General features: G+C 36.6%; 1 protein-coding gene across 1 annotated transcript in view; it reads right to left on the bottom strand.

Annotated features, from left to right (window-relative positions):
- CNTNAP2 (contactin associated protein 2) overlaps positions 1-20,171 on the bottom strand; it is a 1,145,390-nt gene that overhangs the window by 107,161 nt on the left and 1,018,058 nt on the right. The window contains exon 16 of the mRNA XM_027451306.3: positions 13,584-13,754. Within this exon, the coding sequence (XP_027307107.1) occupies positions 13,584-13,754 (171 nt within the window). The remainder of the gene's footprint in view (positions 1-13,583; positions 13,755-20,171) is intronic.

Raw genomic sequence — 20,171 nt, 5'->3', positions numbered from 1 at the left:
ACAAAAAACACATTTTTTTATTTCATTAAAAGAAACATCAAAATCATACTTAATTGCTGATGTACTCCCTGTTCTGAGCTGAATGAAATAATTTCATTTATTGAATGAGCTGTCATTCATGAACCATGAATTTAGCCTATTTGACATTCTGCACTTTACAAGACAGAAAAAATGTATGTGCCAAAACTCACCATTCAAGAAATAAAGCTTTTGTTTTTATGTTATCATGCCTTATAATTTCAGGGGTCTGCCAATAAACTCAGGCATGCTACGAATTAGAATACTTTCTCCAGTACTTAAATTGTATGTTACATCCATGTATATTTTCAAGAGGATGTGTATTTGTGTATTTAAATTTTACTTTGAAGAAACCTTTCAAATCTCTTCACTGCCAGGCTTGAGTAGCTCCAAAGAGCTGTCTGTCTCAAGGACTGTAAAATGAGAACTCCTTAGTAGAATTTCCTCTTATTCTGATCCAACTGATGGCACTGTTGATATTGCACATGGATGCCTTGAGGGTGAACCCATCCAGGATTTTGAAAACTGCTCACAAAATGCTAAGTACTAGGTGAAGGTTCTTAAGACACAAAAACTGTGGGAAAAAAAAAAAGGGGGGGGGGGGGAGGGGGAAGGTAGAAATTACAACCCTCCTTAGAGTCAGTTTTCTATGCCTGTCTCCCTATTTCTCTTCCTCTTTCTTGTTATATTTTCTCTGAAATACATACTTTCATCCCCTCCCTTGTACTTTGTTTCTTTTAACTCTCCTGATGTATTTTTATAACATTCAATGAGACTCATTGATGTTTTAGTTGACTTATATCAAAGGGAAAACCTAGCTTCCTTAGGATCCTTTTGAAATTCCATTCTTAGAACATAAATGCCTTGTTATGGCTAGATTCAGAGCTCACTTACTAGCTGTAAAACAGCATACAACAATAAGCTATGAATTGTAGACTAAAAAGTGCCAGACAGATATTGCTTCCCTCCACCTTGCTTGCTTGTTCCATGAAAACAGCAGCTTGTAAATATTCTACCTCTGGATAAGCAACATCTGCCAAACTTTTTAGACTTTTTTTTTTTTTTTTTTTTTTAATACACCTTTGACAAAGGGCTTACTGACTAGACCAGAAGATGGAATTCAATGAAATGATTCACTGAAATACTTCCAATTGACTTAATAGACTCTGGATAGGAAAGGAAGACTTTCCAGGATTTGATAGCATAGAAAAATATCTTGTCCACCTTTCCCACTTACACTCTGGCAGCTGAGTAGTCTTACAAAGTCATCTATAAATTACCTGGCCTGCTAACTTCATTTGCACTGGGGTGAGAGACAGCTGTTCCAATGCTGACATTGAAACAGCACTGGTAACTTGTTCCTGGCTGCTGATGCTACCCTGAAGTGCTGTAATGGAACACAGTATCTGCTTTGAGGATGCCACATCTCATAGCATCATGGAATCTCACTTATCAACTAAAAATTAAAACCACCAAAAGAACATCTCAGAGAGAAATTGCTGATACAAATTGCTGGATTGTAATGCAGGAATTTCTGTGTAGCTTGACTGACTGTTAATAATCGGTTAGTTGTCAAAAATCATGGCCATATTTACAGCAATTGAACTAAGCATCTTGAAGATTTCATCATTTATCAAATTCTCAAATGAAATGGTCATTTGAACTAATGAGCAAAAGCTTCACTCATGTGACCAAATAGCAGTGGACATCTAAGCCCATGACTGCAGCCATCCCTGAGCTAAGTGCCAAATGAACTAGCTCTGGAAGCTGTACAGCTGCATTAACATGATGCTGTGCCAAAAGTAATTAGTCCTAATGAGAGGCTCTACTGTACCTAGGATCAAACACAGCATTGCTGAGTCTTGATCTGTGTGGACATACTATCTTTCCAGAATTAGTGCAGATTTAAGAAGAGATTGGACTGTGCACTTAATCACATGGTCTGAACTTTTGGGTAGACCTGTGCGGTGTCAAGAGTTGGACTTGATGATCCTTAAGGGTCCCTTCCAACTCAGGATATTCTATGATTCTATGATATCTCTCTAATATAGTGGTTCATTGCATAGACAACACAGAATGTGTTTGCCTACAGATTAAGAAGCCAAACAAGAAAAGTCATGCAGCTTTACACTTTCTCGAATCTTACCCAGTCAGTATAGTAAATGAAGATGGAAGGTAGGAAAAATAGTTACTAGTGCAGATAACTATCAACTAAACCAAGAAACTAAGCTCCAGGAGTAACCCTGGAGTCAAAACTGGGTTCAGTCTTGTTCAGTATCCAATCTGTCATCTGCCCCTGGATGATGGGGACAGAGTGCACACCAGACTGGTTTGCTGGTCACATAAAACTGTGAGGCTGAAACACTCTGTTCATGATAAAAACCAGAGGGACTTCAGCAGGCTGGAGAAACAAGCTGACAGGAATCTCATACAATTCAACAGGGAAAAGTACAAAGTCCTACACCTGAGGAGGAACAACCCCAGGCACCACGACATGCTGAAAAGCAGCTTTGCAGAAAAGGCTCTTGGGGCCCTGGTGGACACCAAGTTGAATGTGAGACAGCAATGTGTCCTTGTGCCAAAGAAGGTGAAATGGTCTCCTGGGCTGCATTAGGCAAACCATTACCAGCAGCTTGAGGGAGGTGATCCCTCCCCTCTAATCAGCTCTGGTGAGGCCACATCTGAAGTGGTGTACCCAGTTTTGGGCTCCTCAGTACAAGAAAGACGTGGACATCCTGGAGAGAGCTCAACAGAGGACCAAGAGGATGGTTAAGGGATGGAGAATTTTTCCTCTGAGGAAAGGCTGAGTGAGCTGGGGCTGTTCTGCCTGGAGAAGAGAAGGCTCAAGGGGGGACCCTATCAATGTATAGAAATACCTGAAGGGAGACTGCAAAGAAGATGGAGCTACTTTTCAGTGTTGCCCAGTGGCAAGAGAAGTGGCAATAGGTACAAACTGAAACACAGGAAGCTTGGTCTGAACATCTGGAAAAGTCTTTACTCTGAGAATGACTGAGCTTTCTACTGGGATTTAGTTGAAGTCCACTGTCATTGTTTCACCAGCTTATGTGGAAAAGAAGGCTGATGCACTGTAGCACTAGTATTTTGCTTATGATATCATTTTTTTTTTTTCCTGTTTCTCTCGATTAACCATTTAATGATGAACGCTTGCTTTGCTGGATGGAATTAGAACATAACTGTGAACTTGTTTACTGAAGCTCATGCTAGATAAGGCTACAGTGATCCTAGGAGGTGGAAGGAAGAAGCTAAAAAGCATAGCAAATATCAGTCTATCACTTGCAGTAAAAGTGTATTTCTGGAGCACATCAAGAGGATGGTTTTCTGACTTCAGATGGATAGATGATTTAGTGTCTACCAAACACAGATATTGCTATTGGGACCTGCCTTTTGTGATGATTAAAAATGCAAGTTATTTCTGTGTCGTGTATGCTTCAGTTCCAAAAAAAAAATCAAATCACAAAGTTCTACATTTTCCATTTTTCTCTGTTGCGTGTTTAGTCCTCTCGGGTCTCACTAGCAAAGCCAAAGAAATTACAGACATTACTAAATTAACAAACAAATACATAAATAAAAGTAGGCCATTATTCTGCTAGTCTGTTGGTTAGTCTGCGGCGTCAAGCTTAGTTCTGTTGTACACATGCCACTTGCACAAATATTCATGCTTGTGTATATAATCCAAAAGATTTGCAGACATATTTCAGTGCTTCATTATAGCTATTTTACATGGAGTTCAGCTAGCAACACTTTTTTCTCCCCTCACTGTCTTTCAGTATTGAAGGGAATAACAGAGTACAATTCTGTGTAGTCATCTCCTCAAGTAAGCAATTACAATTGCAATGTTTCAATACTGCTATTAAAAGTGGGCTATTCAGTACTGTAGCCTGCCCTCAAAAGGTTGAGAAGTTGGATGTATAAAGAACATGTGCCAGATGCAGCACTTCTCAGTTACAACTTGTTTCTGGTCGAAAGCCATTATGTCAGTGAGACATTGTGTTTCTATGCACATGCAAGACTAGATTACTCCTTTGGAGCAGGAGCTGGAGTACAGAACAGTGCAGACTTACAATCCTTCCCTGAATTTTCCCTGGGGTGGTCTAACCTGTTGTCTGATAGCAGCTGAGGGGGAATTTTTAACTGCTGTAAATGTGTCTTTACCTTTTCCAAAATGCACAGGCTACCTGCAACTGGCTAAACGCTCTCCAGGTGCAAGGTAGTAAAAAAGAATGTTCCTGGCTTCTCTGACCTTGTGGAGAGACACTAATTCTATGCATTTTTACCGGCAGACAACCACTTACAAATGCAATTAGCAGTATTTTGGAAAGCAGTAAGACTCCTGGAGCTCAATATGAAGGGAAAACAGAACTGGATAGTGTACCTTCCTCATGAATAAGCATCTATGAGAGGACCATTATAAGAAGGGATTTGATTTTGGTAATGACTAAGAATCAGATATTTTTATTTAATTTTAGAATAAACACAACTATCAAATAACCAATCAAACATAAATGTCAGCCTTTCTACATAATAAATTAAATTGCTTTGGGGGACAAAAATATTATATTAAAATGAAAGTACCAAATTTTCTCATGAATTATCATGCAAAGGCCAAACACGCCCTCGGAATTATTTATTATCATTATTTATTAATAACTTCAGTTATGCTAACTGCACTCCAGCTGTCTTGTAGATAAGCACTTGGAAACAACTCATATTTTTTATGGTTATATTTTAGTTTATATAGCAATTTTCAGCTGTAGACATCGAGAATGAAAAATTACATTACCAGTACTGCATAAACAGGGAACCAAATAAAAGATATGTGAAAGAACTTGTTTAATGTCAAACAACAGATGACCAGAACAGGGCATGAAAAGATACCTACTTGCTTTATTTCTAAGGCAATACAATTTCAGATAGATGATGTTACTTCCCATCCATACAGCCCTCTTCCAATAACTACTTAGCAGTTTGGAAGAAAGAAAGGAAAGGTGACTCAGTTGAAGGTCTTGTTGATCTCATGAAAGGTACCAAAGCTTAAAAAAAAATATAGCAGCAATGACTTCTGGTCTCTTTTGTGAGAGATGATTCACCAAAAGGGAACTGAAGTCAGTATGCTGAATATAAAAGGAGAGGAGGAGTATGCTTTCCTATCTGTAGTGGGAAATAATATACTTCATTAAACTTTTTAAACTCCAGTGCTTTACCATAGAACTGCACTGGTTTCAAACAACAAAAGACACCACAACAAGGGGAATGCACAGACATCAAAACACAGCTCTCTCATGTAGCGTTCTAAGGGTTTTGTGTAACAGTTAGTTATTTTTTTATTGTATAAAAGGCAAAATAAAAGTCATAAAATCACACAATATCCTGAGTTGGAAGTGACTGACAAGGATCTGCAAGTTCAACTCCTGGGTTCACAAAGGACCACCCAAAAATCCAACTATGTGTTTAAAAGCATTTCCCAAAGGCTTCTTGAGCTCTGACAGGCTCAGTGCTGTGACCACTGCCCTGGGGAGCCTGTCCCAGTGCCTGACGACCCTCTGGGTGCAGAACCTTTTCCTAACACCCATCCTGACCCTCCCCTGTCCCAGCTCCATGATGTTCCCTCAAATCCTGTCACTGTCCTCAGAGAGCAGAGCTCAGCATCTGCCCCTTGGCTCCCTTGTGAGGGAGCTGCAGGCCACCGTGAGGCCTCCCCTCAGCCTGCTCTGCTCTGGGCTGAACAAACCAAGGGACCTCAGCTGCTCCTCATACCTCTTCCCATCTAGACCCTTCACTACCTTCATAGCCCTCCTTTGGACACTTGAAGTGTTCAAATAAATGTGCTACCATTCATGAAATCCAATTATGGTGGGAGCATGGTAAAATATCAGAGATTTTTAAGAGGAGAGGAGAAAGAGTCTCCTTTCCATAAGAAAAATTGCTGGGAAGTTGGCATGGTTTTAAAATTACTGAGCGATGGGACTGGCTGTTTATCAACTCCTCTTCCTCAAATATGTTGCATTTGAATCTCACAAAAATCACCCAAATTTGTGATTTTTTAATGTGATTTACATCACATTAAAAGTTGTAATAGCCTTGTGCAAGCCTGAAAAGTAGACATCAAGACTGTCATTTCTTTTTTTTAATGATGTGATTTTGAGAAAAAACGCATTGCTTATGTGCTTTTCTTCCTCTTTTGTGGTGTTTTTCTTATTCCATAGCTTGTGGAATGGGTGTAAGTTCTGCTGGAGATTGTGGTTAAGACTTGTAAAGGTATTCAAATGCCTGGGTTGTAGCTGTCAGGAAACTTTAAAAATCTGGCCAGGTGCTCAATGTGATATGAGTTGATTGATTTTTCTGCCTGGACATGTAGCTTTTTGTCATTTGTAGTGGCTGGTTTATAAGCAATTTTTCACTGCTTATATTTATTTCTCTGTGCCTGTGCAGGGGTCACCATCAGGGTAAGGACCCTGTTGTGCTGTACTAGCAAAATAGTAAAGTCTATCCAAAAAATATGACATAAGTTTACTTTTAGTGTAGTTACTCTGTATATATGAAGAGAGCAGGGGCAGGGTAGATGAACCCTGGTACTGTGGATTCTTTTAATTTTTTTATTATTCTTTTTATTTTTAAATTTAAACAAAGATTTTCTCTGAAAACTATTGTTATAATTATTTACTGTTGACAATGTTCACGGTGGATCCCCCAAAATGGAGATGATGTCTTTGAGGAAAATATATCTAAAAAATATGAAAATAAGGACTATCATGGACTGGTATGGAGACATAGAGACTGAACTGACATTTTGGAGGTAAAAATATGTGCCCTGACTTCGTGGTAATTAGAGGTAGAAAACTCCTGCAACACACTGGTGGAGGATGAAGGCTACGGCCATGCTGTATGTACTCATTTTTGAATGCTATCTGAGTGAGGGACCTGCCTGTTTCAGACTCCTTTCCCTAACTACCTTACTTCACTGTATGCATGAGTCTCATGAAATGTAATGCCAACAGGACACCCATTCCTGTTTCTTACTGTAGTAGTAAAAACATAAAAGAGTGAGTGAAAGGATTTATATCTGTAAATAACATTTACTATTTTTAATTCATATTGACAGAGAGCTTTCTCTAGTACTTGAGTAGACACAAAATGTTCTATTGTAATCCAGACTCTATTTTATAAACAAAGTCAAGATGTTTAGATCAAGAGGATATAAAATACCTAATTTACATAAGATTATGTAATAGCAGTCTTGTGATAGTAACTGTTTTTATGATTTTCTTAAAAAAATAAATTCATTCTTTTATTAGATTTTTAATAAAATTGTTAGGAAAATCTGTGGCCAAAACTTTAGATGATAATTTAAAATTTACCACATTATGATGTTCTTGCAAACACTTAATCCAAAAATGATTATATTCACTTGAATCAATTGGCATAGTTTGAATTAATCCTGTGCATAAAGATTTGAAGTATCATGGATACAATTGTATCATTAGCAAAAATACCTCCTCTTTCACTGTATCTTATCATATTAAATGTTTTTCTATTTTAAAACTGTATTCCTTTGGTGAAAGCAATAAAAAATGTTTAGAATTTTCATAGACTAACTAAGCAATTTCCAACACTTTATGTTTAAAGGCCAACTGAAAGAAAAGAAAAGAAAAGAAAAGAAAAGAAAAGAAAAGAAAAGAAAAGAAAAGAAAAGAAAAGAAAAGAAAAGAAAAGAAAAGAAAAGAAAAGAAAAGAAATAGTAGATTGCAAGGTACCAAAACCCTATTTAAATCACTGAGGAGAAAGATTCCCAAGAACATCTAAATGAAATAGGACCAGATGTCCAACTGGATTCAGGTTATAGGAAGCAATGCAGTTTGGCTGGACCATTTCAGATTTTGTCACTCACAGTGTTTAAAAGTATGGGATAATATTGAGGATTAGTAATAAAGGTAATTAAAGAGTAAACCACTATGGATGACATTGCAGTGAGTGTCTGCTATAGATCACCTGACTAGAACACATGCATGAGGCATTGTACAGACAGCTAGAAGCAGCCTCATGTTCACAGGCCCTGGTCCTTATGGGATACTTGGGTCACACCAACATCTATTGGAAGGACAACACGGCAGAGCATAAGCAATCAAGGAGGTTCCTGTAAAGTGTCGACAACTACTTCCTGACATAGATCATACAGATGCCAACAAAAAGAGACGCTCATATTCACAAACAAGGAGGGGCCTGTTAGGAGTGTTAAGGTTAAAAACAACTTTGCCTGCAATGACCATGAAATGGTGGATTTCAGTATCCTGAAAGCAGGGAGGAAGGTGAAAAGGGAGATCACAACCCCTGATTTCAGAAAGGTAGATTTTGGAGAAAGTCATTTCCAGCTCCAGACAGTTTTAGCCAGTTCTCCATCCAAGTTGTTTATTTGGTACCTTTGGCTTGCTCCCAAACACCAGAGCTCCTATCCCCATATGCAGATTAGATATAAAGGTGGAACTAGTGTTTTCAGAAGGGTCATAAACTGCCCTTTTTAAATATCAAGTTTTCTTCACCACTTGCCTCAGCTGGAAAGAAATCTTACCTTGAAAAAAATGATGCTTGTGTTTTTTTTTGGTCTTAGGATGAGAGTTTGCAAAAGTTGTAAAAACATTTGGATCAAAAATTTCCCTGAAGAAATTTAATTTTTATTTTTCTTTTCAATTTAATTTGATAGTTTCCTACTGGCCCCTGGGATGAAGGGATTCCTAAGTGTGCTTTACTTTCTCTGTATATAGCTTTGAAATTACAACATTCTTTGATGTGTGGCTATGCAACATGCTCTCGTAGGGGGCTGTTTTTCGAAAAAATGATCTGTTGCTAGGAACGCAAAACAAACAAACAATAACAACAACAAATAAACCACAACAATGAAGGTCACACCAGTTTCCCTACTCAGCTACAAAGATAAAGCAGTGGAATATGTAAATCTGTATTTACATTAACATAAGGGAATTTAAAGAGTATCATGTAGAAAATTCATTGATATGGTAGAATTCCATTTTAGGATGCCCTTGGAGAAAGAAGTGATGAAGTTATTAAAATCTGTAAAACATATATATTAATCAGTCATGTTTTAGAGCATTAAGTCTGGAGGAATGAATGCTGTCTAGGAAGAATCAAACAGCAATGCAAATCATGTTCCCTGGCCCATCACTGTTTTGTCTCATTTCAAAAAAGTTACTTACATCTCAGCTAAGTAGCCTAGAAACAGCCTAGCACAAGAAGCAATATGGCACTTTTCCCTTCAAGTGCAAATGTTAGATATTAAAGTGCTGTTGGTATCCCTCTCCCACAAAGTAAGCCGACTCATCCTGGAGACATCCTGCTGCTCTCATTAGCAAGCTACCCCATGCAATCCTTTTCACAGCAGCTAAGTTCACTGATCACTCCTTGGGGAGACTTTTAGGGTGGCTTGCATTGCAGGGGTTATCAGCCAAGTGATGTCTCTGAATGTAGGGGCTGTAAATATTTCTAGCTTTCTGCAATAAATTAATAAGAAAACTCCTTCCTCTCTTACAAGTTCATGCCAGGATCAAACACAAGTTGACCTTTCTTTTTCTAAACCTTGTCTTTTCTTTTTTTCCCCTGCTGTAAAACTGTCTTCCTGTTTACTTATTTCAGAATAATAACAGTGGGATACAATTCATTAGTGTCTGTAAATTGCTTGGAGGTGCTGGGATGAGAGGAGCTAGCAGAAATGCACAGAATATCTTTTTCATTACAATATTATGACAGTGGCATTAAGAGAGTTTTCTGAAAACAATTTAACTCTCTACTGGCTTTTTTAGAGCAATGATCCTGGGAATCTAATAAAAAACAGCGTTAGTAGATGCTTTCTCCCAGATTATCAAGAATAGGTCCCATTCAAAACTTGCTTTCAGGAACACATTTCTCCAAAACATGGGATTTCTCTTGTTCAGAAAATTCAAATTCAGTTTATTTGACAAACACCTCACAGGTATACAGTAGCTGGATTTTTATATTCATAACCCTCTGCAGTCTTCAAGAAACACCTCCTAAATGTATAAAAACATGTTCTTCAACATTTTATCCTAGTCAGATTTGTTGACATTCCACCAGATTTTAGGTAGCTTCTTGCTTGCTGCAAAGTTTTGAGTAAGGATCCTGGAGACCTATTTCCCTCTACCCTGATGGCTCTCCTTTCAAGAAGCTCTAGGCAGGCTCAGTTGCACAAAGCTATCATTTCCAGGAAGGAGTGGCTACAGAGAAGATTTGAGCAGGGAGGTGAACTGAAAGTCTTCAAGAATTCAAAGTGAAATTCTTGGCATGTTTTATATAGCAACATATGACAGTAGAATGCTTACAAAAAATAAGAGCATTAAGATATCTTGTGAAGAGCTCAAGGATCCCTATCATTGTTGTCTGATATACAGACTGCTGTTTAGTCTGTTTTGTCATGCTAGGTCTGCTTCCAACCTCAGCACCAATGGAAGTGGAGGTAAAGGCAGAGGATTAATCAGGGCAATGGCCAGCTGAACTGGTTCGGTGTAGTAGTAAGTCTCTTATGGTAGATCTGTGTAGCTGATGGGCCACTCAGTTTATTTCAGTTCACAGAAGTACTGCATACTGTAAGCAACTCCCTATCATGTTGCAGAACAAGTGCCAGCTCTGTTGCATGTACATGCAATAAATATATAGAGAGTGTATACTAATTTTTAATTATGATGTTAGGTACATGCTGGGGGAAAGAATGAGGGGCTACAAGAAAGCTATTTGCTGTTGCATAACCGTTTCTCTAACTTTTTCAAACTATTTTGTGGATTGCATTTATGAAAAGCGTGGACAAGGAACATGACAGGTTACAGTCCTCTGGGTCCTAAAAGGTAGGTCAAGGCTAAAGGAAGAAAATGAAAGCCTTAGAATAAACGAATAAATTGTGTTCTTAGTGGTGTCATATGAGGACTGGATTTGGCATTAAACCTGAACAAAACTGTATAGAAAATCTCTAAAGGAGAAAATATCATTTTTCTTGCCCTAAAAATAATTTTAATTTAAAAACATATATAGAAAATTTGACCAAAGATGTGTGGTTTCCTAAAGCACTGATTTACAGAAAAAATTTACACCCTACCAAACTACCTCCTGTGTAAGCCAGTCATTGTCAACTGACCAGCCACCTGTAAAAATAATATGTAGATTTACTGATGTATGTAAAAACTGAGTTTTAAGATAATTCTACATCTCTCTCTGCATACTGCTCTTTGAATGATGATAAGTAAGAGCCTGCCAGGGGATCTGCTTGATAAATGGAGTACCCAAAAATTTCAACCACAATAACATTTTGTCACTTTTTTTTTTTTTTTTCAATGACAGTCTTCCTTGTCTGTTTGGAAAAGCTTAAATCAGAGAAACATATTCTTCCCTTCCTTCATCCCTCTCCTCAGAGATGTTAATATGGAACTGAAGACACGTGAATTTATATGCTACAAGATTGCACTTCTTTTTCTTATAATTCTAGAGAGTAGGAAAATAAGCTGTGCAGTTATTAGACCTTAAGAAAGCACACTAATAAAATAATTTAATGAGAATTCCTAGCGATAGCTATTGTGCTCAGAATAAAAAATGCAATAGCAAGCTTCTTTCCAAAGACTTGAATCTAAGAATCTTTACAGACCAAATGATTTGTTCTCCTAATATATTTATCCAGTTCATTAGGTCTATTGAAATACTGGATGTTTTAGAACCTCTCAGTTCCTGGTCTGTAGAACAAAGCTTATGCTAACTGTACATTACAAATATACACAGCTGTTTCACATATAAGGGAAGAACAAGAAAGAACTTGTCTGTTGGCAGAGGACACTGACTACTGATTTCTATATTTTCCTTTTGGAATTGCAGGAAGTAAAGAAATCAGCAATACTTTTTTTTTTTTTTTTTTTTTTTTTTTTTAGGAAGAGACTGCTCTTCAATGAAATTTACACCTGTACAAGAAGGCATTAAAAAGGCAATGTAGCCGTTATTTGAAGTGCAGCAGCTTGCAGCAAATATGTCACAACTGACATTACACAAAAACTTTTAATACAAAATAACATTTCTGTAAGATAATTTGATGCGTTAGCTAGAAAATAGTTTGCTAAAGGAAAACTTCAGGGTTTAAAGATAATACTGAAATTATCTTACTGACTTAATTTTATGTTTCCATTACGAAACAAATTCATGTATCAATTTTATGGGACTTATGTAAAGGGGAAGCAAACTCTTTTAAGAAGCAGAAGAATCTATTGTAATCCATGCAAGGAATTTCTGAAATTATGAAACTTTGTTTTAAAATTGATTGAATTCCAACAAAATGTAAATGCAGACTAGAATGAAACAAACTACTGAAAAATACATAAAATATGTCCATGCAATAGACATGCAATTCAGAAAAAAGAATGAATTTCTTTTTGTTACTAAACCCCCAGCATTTAACTCATTTTGAACTGTGACTAGTATAACTTTGAAGTCACAGAAAGAAATATTTTCTGGGATTGAAAATTTCAAGACTAGTTTCCAGGAAAGAAAAGGTAGACTGAATGCAATTATGTTCAAATGAACTGTTCTCTGTACCACTTGGCAAATATTTTTAAATTAGATATGTGCATGCAAATCTCATTGAACCTACATAAAAAAAAAAAAAAAAAAAAATTATTTGGGATACATAAAAAAAATAATCCTTCAGCATTAGTGACTTTTGCCACTGACTTTTGTACATATATATTTAGAACCAGGTTCTTGACCTCTGTGAGTAGCTTCTGCAGCAAACAGAAGAAAAAATGTTTTTCTCAGTACTGGAGTGCAGACAGGGAGTTTGCTGCACTCATGTAACTACGCTGCTGTAATGTGCCACTAGAGGCTGTATTAGCCATCACACATAGCACAGCAGGCCTGTCACCACTCCTGTTTATGGCAGGGCAAACTGAGTCGAGGGAGAACACAGGAGACATAAAACACTGTTTTCCCCTAATTCAACTGCTTCAATTTCACTAAACAGAATTCATGTACAGCTGAGGATTTCAGCACCTTGCTTGCAAGTTTGCTCTTGTGCCATTTTAAGTGGTTTAATAATAAAATTAACTTTTGATCAGCAATTTCACTAGCAGATCATGCCAATAAAGAATTATTTCTACATGATTTTTAAAGATATTTTAGATGTTGTATTATCAGCTCAGGCTCCTTACAGTGCTCCTACACAGCTGCAGACATACATTTTAAAGAAATAAAACGGCATGCAATTTTCAAGAATCTTTTAAGGCCTGTGCTTTTTTTTTTTTTTTTTAATTGTAACTGGTGGTACTAATTCTATAATTCTTTCTATTTCTCTCTTTCATAAACAAATCAAAGAAACTTCAATAGTTCTTCCTATGTAATACAATCTAAGAAGAAGTCGAGTAGTGCAATTTTTTTTTCCTGACTTAACCGATGTTACATATTTTACTGAATAATGCATGTTTCTTGAAACCTGTTACCTGACATGAACCTGTGTCAGGTTCCAAAAAGAGCAGTGGAAAGCACATACTTACATTTCAGCTCCAGTTTGATGAAGTCAGTGTTCCCCAGATTCTCAAGAAACACTCCATCTGCGGCTGATGTTTTGAAATAGAAAGAGATATCTGCACTTGTTTCCCCTTGGAAGGTAGAGAAGTGAAGATAGGATGATGATGTGATGAAAGAAGCTGCATTCCAGTAATTTCCTGCAGGGATGGGATAGACAGGAAATACACACCTTTGAGTGCTCCCCGGAAGCAGTATGAAAATTTGAAGCTTTTAATGCTAATATATGCTACAATGTTGTTTACATTGAAAAACAAAACAAAACAAAACAACCAACCAACCAAACAAACAAAAAACCAACCACCTTGCTTCTACTACCTCCTTTTTACTTTGGATAAATGGAATGTTTTTTATTTTATTTTATTTTATTTTATTTTATTTTATTTTATTTTATTTTATTTTATTTTATTTATTTTTTTGGGAAGGTGGAACACACTACTTATATATATATATATATATATATATATATTTATATAAAAAGTTCCCAATTCATGATGGTCATACACAAATGTATTGCTGAGATAAGTCTTCAATACAATACAGTTACTACACTTAACATATAGTTGTACCTCAGGTGCATGTTTTGCATTTATATATTGTCTCATGTATAACATATCTGCCTTCAGATTTACTCTACACAATGACGCACATTTCTTCTGAAAACGTAGCCAGGTCTAATAAAGGTCTGTTAATACATATCACAAGAAGAATCCAATAAATGAAGCTAAGCAATACAGACATAATTAACATATCCATTCCCTAACACATTTTCCCTGGAGAAAAATCATCATTAACAGTATTCAAGAACTATAACAGCACTTAGCTAGCAAGGCAGTCAACATTCCATGCAAGGTAGCATTACGTTTCAAAGACAAAAAAATTCATAAGATACAGAGAGAGACTGAAACAAAAAAAAATAAAAAAAAATCATAAGATACAGTGAGAGACTGTTACTTCACCAGGATGCATATGTGTCCAGATTAAGAAATTATTAAGATATCATCAATAACTCAGTCCAGCCCAGTGCTTAGTATCCTGGCTAATAAACACAGTAAGAAACCACTTTCAATTCCAGCCATAGTTCCCAGAGATTGGTTCTCCATCATTAGATTACTGAACTAGGTGATAACACTATTATTTTTCTGGTTAGCACTGGATGCATGTGAATCAGCATGCTGAAGCCCCAGAAGCTTAACACTGGTTTTATAATACCACCAGCACAGACCCAAGTCAGAAATAATTTGTGTAATTTATTAATCTCTATTCAAATTTAAATTGAACATTTGAATTAACGGAAGAAGGCTGTTTAAGCATTCTATGCATACTCTTTTTCATATTTTTGTCCCATCTCCTCCATGTGATTCTACCTCTCTCAAGAATGCAGAATGAGTGGTTTTGAAAAAAGAAGCAGCTTTCTATTTTACTTTAATCAGTCCCAGGAAGAAAGTTGCATGTGAGATTTTTTTTGTGTGCTTATGCATGTGTGAGCAGTGAAAAAGGGACCAAATGGTTTTGGTACAGTGTAAATGTGCATTCATAACACATATGTATATATATTTTGTGAATTAACCAGTTCACCTTTAACATTACCTGGCTTTTGCCAAAAATAACATTTCTTGTCTATTACTACTTACCATGCTTAGACAAACTGGCAGGTTCCAAATTAAATATTATTAATGATTTCTATAAAAATATCAACAATATTTGTATCATAAACAGTCTTGGGCAAGAAAAGTCTGCTAATTAAGTGCAAATTCTTTTTTTTTGAAAACATATGTAGTGATAAAGCAACACAAATAAAAATGTCTAGAATTTAATTTTCATTCATGGTCCCAGGCCTCTTCCAATCTCTTACCTTTCAGAGTACTTCCTCAATATTAGGGTTGCTGAGGGTATAGGTGAAGGAGGGCTTTGGCAATAATCTTGTTCTTAGTACAGGCTCCAGATGGAACACCATATATGCTTTCCCACTTGCAGATGTACCTGGACACCTACATTTCTTTCTCATTGGAGATCAAGATATGCCAGATGCTGGCAAACTTTTTGGATATGTTTAATTCCACTTGCTGAATAAACTCACATGATATAAACAGGACTTAAAAAGTCAGGAATATATGCAGTCCTTGTTAAGGAGCTAATTTAGCTGCCCTGTATAACCTTGTAGAAATGCTTTAAAGTTTTCATAAATCAAATAAGTATTTTAGACTTCTAGCTTTACATACTCTGAATATTGACTAAGTTAAAAGCCTATAACACATAGAACATATGACAAACAAAGGACCTGTGAGAGCTGCAAGGATTCTACCAAAAAATACAAATGCTAATAGAGACAAATACATGTTCGGGGGGATAGGCTCCCCAGTCATCTCTGTATCCCAAGATGAGACTGAGGTGAATATGCAGCTGCATCATCATGCATCCAAGCAGCACAGCTGCAATGGCATCTACTGTCAGGGTTCCTTCTCTAGCCCAGGATTCTGCTAATAGACCAGCTTTCTTGCCACCATCATCCTGCCATCAGCCACTGTATGCAAATTGTTTGTACCATGCTTACATCTTCTGTGAGTGTGACAGAGCTCAAGTACTACAGGTTGGAAACCTGTCTTAACTAATCATTTCCACTAGTGAATTGAAAATGGTTTTGTTGAAGGAATCATATTTTTGTTTTATTGTGTCAAGTCAACTCACAATGGGACCCTGCTCCCTTAGCAGTAGCCTCCACCATATAATATTATTGTTAATATTGTAATTAAATAAATAAGAGCAGGAACTGCTATATGAAACAATTTATTTTGTAATATTTCATTTATAATTTTTTAAGTAACTTCCAACCCTCAAAGTATTACATGTACTTTAACACAGATTCAACCTTCAGACACTCAAACAACCTGAAACATTCTGAGTTAACTCCTTAACCAAGAGGGCTCATAACAAAAGTGCAGGTTTGCCATTACATTAAATTAATCTTCAGTTGTATCTGGCCATTCCTCTTTGTATAATTAGAGGAGAAGATTTCACTTTCATTGTTTTTAAAGTAAAATTTAGACTGCAAGGTCTTTAAGGCTGATGTGAGTTGTGAGTTTATCTAAGTTCTAGCCATATGGTGAAGACTTCAAAGCATCACTGCAGTGCATCTACAAGTAGGACTATCATCACCAATTACAGCACAGAACCAGACATGTTGATGGGTTCATACTAAAATGTATGTCTCTGTTTTGTTCAAACTAAATCCACCAATTTTTATTTAATGCTGTATCTAGTCTACTGAGGAGATCTATCACTAAGTATTTTACATTTCATTTGAAATGCTGTGATTTGGCTCTGCATAAAGCCTTAGCTGGGGATGCTAGTGGTGAGAGGATAAATACTAACTGTTCAGACTGAATGGGAAAACCTGTAGCTTGAGAGAGACATTTTCAAAGTTTATTCATAACAAATTTCTATAAAGATAAAATCATGTTTTTGTACATTGGTATACATTCATCTCAAAACACTTTCAGGGAAAAAAAACAAAAACATTTTATTAAGTGTACAATGGAATGTCTTGCTAAAAATACATAATGATTTTTATCACAAAATATTATCTCTTGATAAGAAAGGGGCTGCCTCAGGAAATCTTGTATAAAAATCCACTTGACACACATTATTGCTGTTGCTTGCTAGGAACTTTTGTAAGTCACCATTGCCTCAAAATTTCTTTGGCACATTATCCCCCTCCTTTCCTCAAAAAGCTTGAATATTTTGATCCTACAGACATTTTCCTATTGATTTAGGCTGAGAAAGCAGTAGATGGAAGAAACTGGAATTAGGACTTAAATTGCAGGGTGGACATTATGGCAGCAGGGATACCAAAGTATTGGGAGGTGGGAAAGGTAGTTTATTTAGAAAGAACACTCTACTAAATTTGTAATCCACCCTGTTAATAATTATTATTATGTCATAAATATTGCACAGGAGCAGCTGTACCCTACAAAATGGTATGTTTACACAATGTGATTGAGAAAGTCTTGCAGGAAATGCTCTGATTTACAAGAAAGTCACTCAGCCTAGGAGAGTTAGTATTTATTAGTCAGTATGCTTGGAAACATTAAGATAGGGAAGAAAAAAGGGCTTCAAATGTGAAGATGAGAAGAAAGAGGTGCTTAGAGTCACACCATCCCTTCGGTTCCCCTTTCTTCCTCCAGCTACTTAAGGAACACATTTATTGTACAGAATGCTCAGAAATACAGCTGAATAGTTTTATTTTTCTTCTTTATAAGCTCACTTAGAATTCTGTAATCAAGACCACATCTCTATTGTACTACATCTATCTTCACTGTAAGCCTGCTTAGTGTTTAAATTTGACTTAGACCAATTAAACAGGTACAAGATATGCTGCTGCCATGGAAGCACAAATCCAAATAAAATCAAGATACCAGACAAGCCTTTTCAATTGTTTACAACCCAAGACAAATTTAAGCCGGGCTGCATTTCTTATCATGTTTTTCCCAGACTAAAAATATTAATGAGAAGGGTCACCTTAAATCTCATATAATGGAATCACAGAATATCCTGAGTTGGATGGGACTCACAAGGATCATCTTATCCAGCTCCTGGCTTCACACAGGACTACCTAAAAATCAAACCATATGTCTAAGAGTGTTGCCTAAATGCTTCTTGAACTCCAGCAGACTTGGTGCCATGACTGTTTCCCTGGGAAGCCTGTTCCTTGAAGATTTTTCCTATGAAGACCCACCTCAGGGAGGAGGAAGGAGATGGTTACTGCAGTATTAACAAGGACAAACTCAGGTTGTGTTGAATTGTGCAACATGTACTGACATCTTTTTAAGTGTGGTAGTTCCATAACCTGATAACACAGAGTCACTAGACTTATAGAAGCCAGACTCACAGCTTCTCCCTTGAATTATTTTTGTCTAGAAACCCCTTGCTAGCTCCCATCAATATCTTATTTTTTAACATGATTGAAATTCATGCTTTAACACTATCAGTTTCTCTTTACATTTAAACCCCATTGAAATGGATAATAGCAATAGCAGAACTGTAAAAGACATCAGTGCTTTTAGCCCAGCTAGGCAATAGAACTAGAGAACGAATGCTATAATGTCAGGCAGCTCTTATGTATTACAATAGACCAAAAACCTCCAGGGCCCTCATCTGCAGCAAAACAGATTTTCTATCAAAACCATTATGTGAATAAAATGTAAGAATAGTCTCCTATTTCAGAGAAGATGGATGTGTGAATGGAACACTGCTCTGTGCCACAAAGTAACGGATTGAGATTATCCTTACAATTATGCTCAACAAATCAAGTTTTTTTTCCCTTTTTTAATTCTGGGAAAGAGGAATCTACATGTGTACACTCGGAGCAGTTTGAGTATCAGTACAGCAACAATCACAGCTTTGATTCAAGACTTCAGGTCTGCATCGCGAGTGAAAATCAACCCTAATGAAACCCAAACTGCCTGTTGGGCTTCCTTGCTATTGAAACAATAGGGGAAAAGGAGGAAAGGGTTTCCAATCCAAAAAGAATATTGCAGGTTATTCAGGAAACAGAAGAAAAGTCAAAGAAAATTGTTTGCGTTTCTCATGCTTGAAAGGCTTAACTGAAATCCTGAAGCAAGGCAGACCATGTTCAATGGCACTAGTCAGAATGGGGCTGAGAATGCAGCTTCAGTCTGGGCAGGAGGAGAGTGTGCTCAGAAGATAGGGCAGGAAGGATGGCAATTCAGCAGCAGCCTAAGCCCTTTGATGGAAGGAGTACAATACTGATGACTCTTCTCAATTACTGAAAGGTCTTCTTGGTGTCATTTTTGGTTGCGCTAACATGCATTCACAACTTTATTCTTTCTTCATTGGTCTGCAACTCCTTTTTTTTTTTTTTTTTTTTTTTTTTTAATATATATCTTTTATGCCTCATATATATCTCATATCTTATATATATTTTACTATACATCTTTTACTATATTACCTTCTTTACATCTACTGTACTTACATTATATAGAATATACTGTATATCATAAGCTTTATGTACATTCTTCACTTTCTTTGATACCCCTGAAATCTGCCTCATCCAGGTCCAATCCTGAATTTCTTTGACCATGTTGCTTATAGCCCTGGGGTCCCCTGTATCAGTCTGTGGCCTGTCTGTATATCTCAACTAAAGATGAAAATATTGTATTTCTCTGGCCACAGGTTTATATTTTATCAACATCATGGCAGAATACCAGTTAAAAAGAAGCATGTAAATTACTACTTAAAATAAAATTAAGATGGCAGTATCTTGATTTACTTAATCCAAACATGAATACAGAAAAATAAACTAAACTGAATTACTTCATAAGAGGCCAACAGGACAACAGGCTTAACAGCAGAAAAGTCCTTTGACAACACACAAGAAAAATAATCCACAAGTCAACAGATGAAGAGTGCATTAACACTGCATAACAGCAAAGCTGAATTACAGTCTTCCAGGCTGAATACAAATACAGGTTAGATTTCAATTTTCAAGATAAAACTAGCTCTGCATCTTTCAACAAAGTAACAAATGGCTGCAAGTC

The sequence above is a fragment of the Anas platyrhynchos genome, chromosome 2, assembly GCF_047663525.1.
Source record: "Anas platyrhynchos isolate ZD024472 breed Pekin duck chromosome 2, IASCAAS_PekinDuck_T2T, whole genome shotgun sequence".
Classification (NCBI taxonomy): Eukaryota; Metazoa; Chordata; class Aves; order Anseriformes; family Anatidae; genus Anas; species Anas platyrhynchos.
Note: the sequence above shows the minus strand (reverse complement) of the source record. Positions and strands in the feature narration are given on the sequence as shown.